Genomic DNA, 8,896 nt, shown 5'->3' on the forward strand with positions numbered 1-8,896 from the left:
ATAGAATTAATGGTTGAAAATATTAGTTAATGCCTATTTGACTTGGTCTCTTCTTGAGAAAGAGAAACTTCGTCTAGAAAAACTTGGCTAATAAGAATTTGGGATAAAATCAAGAGATTGATAGTCTCAATTAAAGGGTTGAACCTAGAGATAATAAAACCTGACTTGAGCATTTTATCAATTGTTTTGTTCAATACCTATTTGAACTTGAGAAAGCCAAATTGGGCAAAATCACTCTCTTACCGAGAGGTATTGAGTGGAATCTTGAGTGTTGATAGCTATAATACACCCCGACCAAAGAAACAAGCTTTACAGTTTACAACCCATTAGGCAAACACCTAGGTGAAGGTCATATACCTAGGCCTTTTACTTTATTTGAAAACAACAACAAAAATAATTTCTTAATTTTAATTATTTATCTTGCAATCTTAGTTTAAACTAGACCTATAATCAACCAAACCTTGTGGAAGTGTAATTTATGATAGTTTAAGCTCATTTACCACAATATATACCTCTAAATCTGATTCATATAGCTCCATGTGGAATTCGACCCTCACTCTCTATTGGGTATTACTATTGCATCGACCGTTTCATAACCTCAAATAGAGGTGTGACTTGGATGAGATCAGGCGGCCCGTGCCGCTGTGTTCGAGAGCCTGAAGCAGGGTAGCATGAGTGTGTGGGAGTACCACATGGAGTTCGCACAACTGTCCAAGTATGTTATTCACATGTTGCCCACTATAGAGGCCAGGGTGCGTCGGTTTGTACAGGGCCTTAGCCCCTTGGTTATTAATGAGGTCGCTACAGCCGCCTTTAATTCTGATATGAACTATGGGAAGATGGTGGCATTTGCTCAAGCTACAGAGAACCGTAAACTAAAAAATAGAATGGAGCGTGAGGGTAATAGCAAGGCCCGGTCTGCAGGTAACTTTGGCAGTTCTTCCGGTGGTGGTGGTGGTAGGTCAGGATTCAGGGGAGGGTCATTAGGGCCATCTCAGTCTTTCGCCCAGTCTTCAATGAGTGCACAGCCATCAGGGCCTAGTCAGTAGCAGTGGAGTCTTTTCAGGCCTAGTTAGGGCAACATGGGACCCCACCAGCAGGGTTTTGGGGTCTGTTTCATGGACCTACATGCCCTAAGTGTGGGAGGATGCACTTTGGGGTCTGTTTCATGGACCTACATATATGCTATGAGTGCGGTATGAGGGGTCACATTCAGAGGGATTTTCGCTCGTCTCGCCGGACCATGGGCAGAGGTACGACGCAACCAGCTAGCTCTACAGCTACTACATCCACAACACCTCCTCCAGCTCGAGGCACTCCAGCGCTCGCAGGATGTGGTGCATCTAGGGGTGGTACCCAAAACTCGGGAGGGACCAATAGATTTTATGCTATGCGGAGGCGTCGGGATTCAGAGGCTTCACTAGATGTTGTCACAAGTATATTGACTGTCCGGTCTCATGATGTGTATGATCTTATTGATCCTGGTTCAACTTTGTCCTATGTCACTCCTTATGTTGCTATGGAATTTGAGATAGAACCGGAATAACTTCATGAGTCGTTTTCTGTATCTACTCTGGTTGGTGAGTCTATTGTGGCTGCACGGGTTTATAGGGATTGTGTTGTCACGGTGCGTGGCCGGGACACTATGGCCGATCTTATCGAATTGGGGATGGTTGATTTTGATGTAATAATGGGGATGGATTGGCTTTATTCATGTTTTGCCAAGCTTGATTGCCGAACTAGAACCGTTAGATTTGAATTCCCAAATGAGCCAGTTATTGAATGGAAATGGGGTGATGTGGTGCCGAAGGGTAGGTTTATTTCTTACCTTAAGGCCACCAATATGATCAACAAGGGGTGTATCTACCATTTAGTCCGGGTTACAGACACCGATGCTGAGGCACCTACACTTGAGTCTGTGCCAGTTGTGAATGAATTTTCGGATGTATTTCCGGATGAGCTCCCTGGTATCCCACCAGACATGGAGATTGATTTTGGGATTGATGTGATGCCGGGCACACAACCTATATTTATTCCACCGTACAGAATGGCACCAGCAGAATTGGAGGAACTAAAGGAACAATTGAAGTATTTGTTAGAGAAGGGTTTCATCCGACCGAGTGTGTTGCCTTGGGGTGCACCGGTTCTCTTTGTAAGAAAGAAATATGGGTCACTACAGATGTGTATTGACTATCGGCAACTCAACAAAGTCACAATAAAAAATAAGTACCCACTACCAATGATAAATGACTTGTTTGATCAATTGCAGTGTGTTAAGTATTTCTCCAAGATTGATTTAAGATCCGGGTATCACCAATTGAAGATCAGGGAGCAGGATATTCCTAAAATAACTTTCAGGACCCGATATGGGCACTTTGAATTTCTGGTGATGTCTTTTGGGCTAATAAATGCCCCGGCAGCTTTCATGAATCTTATGAATCGAGTTTTCAAGACGTTCCTCGACTCTTTTGTGATAGTATTCATTGACGATATTCTGGTATATTTACGAAGAAGAGAGGACCACGCCGATCATCTCAGGGCAGTTCTGCAAACTATGTATCAGCATCAGTTATATGCGAAGTTTTCGAAATGTGAATTTTGGCTTGAATCTGTCGCATTCTTGGGTCATGTCGTCTCTAGAGAAGGAATTAAGGTTGATCAACAGAAGGTCAGCAGTGAAGAATTGGCCAAGGCGTACAACTCCAACAGAGATTCGCAGTTTATTGGGCGTAGCTGGGTATTACAGGAAATTTGTGGAGAGGTTCTCTACTCTTGCCTCTCCGTTGACTAAATTGACGCAAAAGGCAATTAAGTTTCAATGGTTTGATGCTTGTGAAAAGAGCTTCCAGGAGCTGAAATCAAGATTGACTACGACACCGGTGTTGACCCTACCAGAGGGTATAGATGGGTTTGTGGTGTATTGTGATGATTCAAGGATCGGGCTTGGGTGTGTATTAATGTAACATGGCAAGGTTATAGTTTATGCTTCTAGGCAACTCAAGAATCATTAAAAGAACTATCCAACACATGACTTAGAACTTGCGGCGGTGATTTTTGCATTAAAGATTTGGCATCATTATTTGTATGGGGTTCATGTAGATATATTCACGGACCACAAGAGCCTTCAATATATTTTCAAACAAAATGAGTTGAATCTGAGGCAGAGAAGATGGCTTGAGTTACTCAAAGATTACGACATTGATATCCTATATCACCCGGGAAAGGTCAATGTTGTGGCAGATGCTCTTAGCTGGAAATCTATGGATAGTTTGGCTCACTTGGAGGCATATCAAAGGCCATTGTCCAAGGAAGTTCATCAGTTGGCTAGTTTGGTAGTTCATCTTGCGGACTCTATGGAAGGAGGAGTAATTGTGCAAAACAGGGCTGAATCATCGCTTGTTGTGGAAGTCAAAGAGAAACAATACAATCCATTGTTGGTACAATTGAAGGAGGGGATTCATAAACATAAGACTATGGCGTTTTCTCTCAGCATGGATGATGGTACACTAAGGTACCAAGGTCGGCTATGTGTTCCAAATGTAGATGGTCTCCGGGAAAGAATCATGACCGAGGCTCATACTTCTAGGTATTCTGTGCACCCGGGCTCTACAAAGATGTATCATGATCTCAAGGAAGTCTATTGGTAGAATGACATGAACAGGAATGTGGCAGACTTTTTGGCAAGATGTCTGAGTTATCAGTAAGTAAAGGCCGAACACCAACGGCCCGGTGGATTGGCTCAGAACATAGAAATTCCAATATGGAAGCGAGAAATAATTAATATGGACTTTGTGGTGGGGCTACCGCGCACTCTGCGCAAGTTTGACTCAATTTGGGTGATTGTGGATCAACTCACGAAATTGGCACACTTCTTGCCAGTTAGATCTACCAATACAGCAGGACAATATGCTTAGTTGTATATTAAGAAAATAGTCAGGTTGCATGGCACTCTAGTTTCTATCATTTCGGATTGAGGGGCACAACTCACGGCTAATTTTTGGAAGAAAGTTCAGCAAGGTTTGGGTACTCAGGTGAATCTTAGTACAGCCTTCCACCCACATACCGACGGGAAGGCAGAACGAACTATTCAGACGCTTGAGGATATGTTGCGCGCTTGTGTTCTAGACTTAAAGGGTAGCTGGGATGACCATTTTTCACTCATAGAATTTGCCTACAACAACAATTATCATGCTAGTATTCAGATGGCACCATTCGAGGCGTTATATAGTAGGAGATGTAGATCTCCCATTGGGTGGTTCGAGATTGAGGAAGCTGAATTGATAGGACCAGACCTCGTGCATCAGGCTATAGAGAAGGTCAACATCATTAATGAGCGGTTAAAGACTGCTCAGAGTCGTCAAAAGTCCTATTCGTATGTCCGTCGTAGGGATTTGAAGTTCAAAGAATATGATTGGGTATTCTTGAAGGTTTGCCCCATGAAGGGTGTAATGCGATTTGGTAAAAAGGGAAAATTGAGCCCGAGGTATGTCGGGCCGTACAAAATCATTCAAAGGATTGGTCAGGTGGCGTACAAGTTGGAGATACCACCTGAGATGTCATTAGTGCACCCGGTATTTCATGTGTCTATGTTGAAGAAGGTAGTCAGAGATCCATCGCTTATATATGCCAGTTAAGACTATTGAGGTTAATGAAGAACTGACCTATGAAGAACCTCAGTTTCCATTCTTGGTAGGCAAGTACGAAAACTGAGAAATAAAGAAATTACCTCCGTGAAAGTGCTATGGCGAAGCCAACAAGTTGAAGAAGCTACTTGGGAGGCCGAGGAAGAGATGAAGAAGAAGTATCCTTATTTGTTTGAATAACTATGTAATCTTTCTATGAAATTGTCGCCTATGAATTTTGTATCACTGGTACCGTTGATGTTAAAGGCGTTCCTTTCTGGTTATATGTTGCTTATGAGGCCACAGTTGGTGTTGTTTTATGTTATGTTACATCATTGGATTATGTATATGTTGTTAGGATTTATTTCTGGGGTTCTCTGGCAGGTGGATAGGCCCAGCTACAAGGGAAACTCTGGTGAAATTTTTGGAAATTTAGGAAGTTAGTCAAATTTGGGACTGCTGGTGTGTGGTATGGCTGTTGAGTCACATCGGATGTTAATAGTGAACTTTGACCCTCATTCGAGGACGAATGATATTAAGTAGGGGAGGATGTGAGGCCACTCAAAAAAAATTCCTATTAGTCCGAGGCCACAAGCACACTCACAAGTCGCTTAAGTGTCGTCTTGCCTTCCACGAGGGGTTAAGGACTGTAACAACTTATATGATCATGATAATACATGTAGGAGCTGTATTGGATATTGTTGAGGGCCTAAGGATATCCCTAGGACTAATCCATGTTGGGAACTATTCAATGGGCTAAAGTTTCAGAAATATTCACACAAGATCATTCAAACGCATGCTGCTACCAAACTATAAAGACTTAGGAGGTTATCTACATATCAATTTAAATCCCTTTGAGTCTAGTTTCCAACGCATCAAACCTTTCATCATTTAGATATGTATACAGAATGTTATGGCCATTTTACTGGACCTATGTTATATGCGCGCCCAGATGCGCGGCCGCGCATATTTGGGAGTTTCTGCCTTGTGTGTGCGGCCACTTGTCCAGGTGCACGGCCGCACACGTAGGATCCATATAAATACCCCAAGGCCGGGTAGGGAGAATGGCTAAGTCATTTCTTTGAGCTAGGGCTTGCTCTATCAAAGGGAATCCATCTTATACTTCCCTCCCATGAACCAAGGTAATATTTTTGGAGTATTTTGAGTTGATTACTACTCCTAAACACTTATATTAACAAGGATTAATCTTGAAGATCCATAGATTTTTATTTAAATCCCCAAATTGGTCAAGAACACTACAAGTTGGGATTTTCAAGAGTTTCACTATAAGAAGTATGTCTACCATCTCTAACTAATCTATGGTGATTAATTATGTATGAAATATGTATTATGACTTATGGGATGGTGATTGGAAGTCATAAGTGCCTAATGTAGGTTGTGTTGGTATTGTAGAGATTGTAAAATAAATTAATTGATAACATTTATGGGTTGGGAGTGAAGTGTTGGGCATGCATATTCTAACGGAAGTTGTGAGGTGACGTATTGGGGTGAGGCGGCAGGGCCGCTTTTTGTAGGATTTTGGTATTGTTATTGCACCACCACTCGCATATATACTGGGGGTGAGGCGGCATGGCCGTTTTGTATAGGTATTGGTATCGTTATTACACCCCCACCCGCACATAATGGGGTGAGGCGGCAGGGCCGCTTTGTGTAGGTTTTTGTTTTTGGTACTGTGGTTACACCTCCACCTGCATACATTAGGGTGAGGCGGCAGGGCCGCTTGAGTAGAGTTGTATTATTGTGCTTGCACAATTGGGGTGAGGCGGTGGGGCCGCTTTGTATAAAAATAATTTCAGAGGATCTCGTCTTAAAATTTATAAATGTTATTGACAACTCATGATAAATTTGCTTTGGCTTAAACGACTATTTATGCTATTCTATTGTCACCCTAATTCATCACATCCATGTTGTATTTCCAAGTTCTTGATTAGGTGTTTGGTTTTCATACTAGTACTATTCAACATGTACTAACGTTCCTTTTGTCGGGGGCGCTGCATCTTTAATAGATGTAGGTGGTTCCACAACAGAGGATACTGATAAGTGATAGGGGTGCTCATTCTTTCCAGCTGACTTGGTGAGCCCCATCTCATTCCGGGGTTGTGCATCTTTTATTTCGTATGTATTATCATGTTTTGAGGTATAGCCGAAACCTTGTTGCCGGCACTATCATTGTACCCTTTGGTATCTTTAGAGGCTCCGTAGACATAGTGTGGGTTGTATATGAGTGCTGGGAATGCTAAACAAGTCGTGCTGTGATTAGATCACTTGTTCCACTTTGAACCATGAAAGTATGTGTGTGTTTTGAGACTTATTAAATGACGTAACTATTGGTAATGAATTCGGTATTGTCTACATGATCTCCTTATTGGTTAATTAACAAAGTTATGTATTCTCTTTAAATCACGGGTGAGTTTGGGTAAAAAGTATTCTACATGCTTGCTTGACCGGGTTCACACCGTTGAGCGCCGGTCGTGCTCCTCGAGTTTGGGGCGTGACACTTTTTTCTTCATTATTAGCATATTATAAAAATTAAGCTCAACATTTAATAAGTTAACTGACTCACTAATCATGGGAAGTACTTTTTTTGTCCATCTCCATTCTCCCTTTCCAACATTCATCTTCTTCACTCCATTTTTGAAAATCTGATGCATATGTGAATACCACCTAAATTCAAGATGTATTGATTTATACGTCTTTTATACTTTGTATATCAAATATCACTTTAATTCAAAATGTATTTTTATGTATATAATTTTTGTATATTTATTTGTGAAGTGCCATCTTATTTTAAGATGTATTTTTAATGCATATTTCAAATATATTTTATATGTCAAGTGCCATTTTAATTTAGGATGTATTTTTTTGTATATTTATATGCCATCTTAATTAAATTTAAGATATATTTTTATGTATATTTCACATGTCTAAGTGTCATCTTAATTGAAGATGTATTTTTTATGTATATTTTATATGTGCTAATTCAATGTATATTTTTTATATATTCATTTTGTATATATTAACGTATATTATTATCGAAATAAGATCTTTATGTTAAGAAAGGAAGAAAGAAGGAAGAGAAAAACTTAAGAAAGATAATTAAAAAGAAAACGAATGGAACAAATTTAAAATATATATTGGCTTCGGCAAAAAATAAAATTAAGAAGATGAAGAAAAAGAAGGAAAGCTAATAGATAAAGAGAGAAAAAAGGCATGATTTTTGTACAAAAAATTATTGACTTTCCATTCAAATTGCTTATGTTTAGGGATTAATAATTAATATTCCTATTTTAATGGAACCGTGTGCTACAAATATAAATATTTTCCTGCCACAGCTGTAATATTGGATTTCATGCTAAAAATTTGTTATATTTATTTTTAACTGTGATAGTTATGTAAAGTTCCCGCTTAGACGTGAGTCTGTCACCCTAGTTTTTTGGGCTTTTAACACATTTGACCGGTTGTTCAAAATAATTAAATTGCTCGTTAAATATATAAAAAATATAGAAAGAATATATTATTAAAAATTTCAAAAATAATATCCAACATTTTTTTTTTATATCTATGTGTATTATATACATATAATATGTTTTATACACTTTTTGGCTAGCGAATGCAATTAGTTTTGGTCGACCGACCGATTTTGTATTTTGTCCTAAAATATATACTGATTATATATATATATAATCCATTAATTTATAACAAATATACCTTTGTCAGATATTATTTGAATGGCGACTATACCGTGTAGTTGTTCCTAGATTTTTTTTAACAATTATTTTTTGGGCATAAAAAATTGTATGATTTTTAACAATTAGCTCTATTTTATTCCGTGAAACAATAAATACTAAGTTTTAAAGTTATACTGCATTTTCTATTCTTTCTGTACATCTCAAATTATTATTTTGAAACCTTGAGATTATCTGTATCTATCATTTCTAGGCAAGGTGGCTGGAAAATAAAATAAAGAAGATGATAACCAAAATCGCGACAGTTATATAGGAAAATATTTCATCCAGAAAAACAACGTACATCCATTTGGTAAGTAAAAGAAATTTTGATATCATTTAGATACATACTTCTAATGATTTAGAGCTAAAATTAGAGAAACACAAAATTTAATAAAATTTCCGCACCAATTTTTGTTTTTTCCGGATCTTGTGGTCCTTAAACTTGTTCATTACTAAATCATTGTCCTTTTCTCTACTACCCTACCTACTTTTATGAGGGGAAAATTATATAACATTGTCTCCACA

The 8,896-nt window shown here is 38.9% G+C and overlaps 1 protein-coding gene across 1 annotated transcript; it reads left to right on the forward strand.

Moving 5' to 3' along the window:
- Positions 1 to 692: 692 nt before the first annotated feature.
- On the forward strand, positions 693 to 1,049 carry LOC138905020 (uncharacterized). The gene has a single exon (XM_070193525.1). The coding sequence runs from the start codon at positions 693 to 695 to the stop codon at positions 1,047 to 1,049; it is 357 nt and encodes a 118-aa protein (XP_070049626.1).
- The last annotated feature ends 7,847 nt before the right edge of the window (positions 1,050 to 8,896 follow it).

This window comes from Nicotiana tomentosiformis, chromosome 1 (assembly GCF_000390325.3).
Source record: "Nicotiana tomentosiformis chromosome 1, ASM39032v3, whole genome shotgun sequence".
Classification (NCBI taxonomy): domain Eukaryota; kingdom Viridiplantae; phylum Streptophyta; class Magnoliopsida; order Solanales; family Solanaceae; genus Nicotiana; species Nicotiana tomentosiformis.

What these genes read in the sequence shown, in the direction of transcription:
- LOC138905020 (XM_070193525.1), top strand. Translation starts at nt 693, where the DNA reads ATGGAGTTCGCACAACTGTCCAAGTATGTTATTCACATGTTGCCCACT.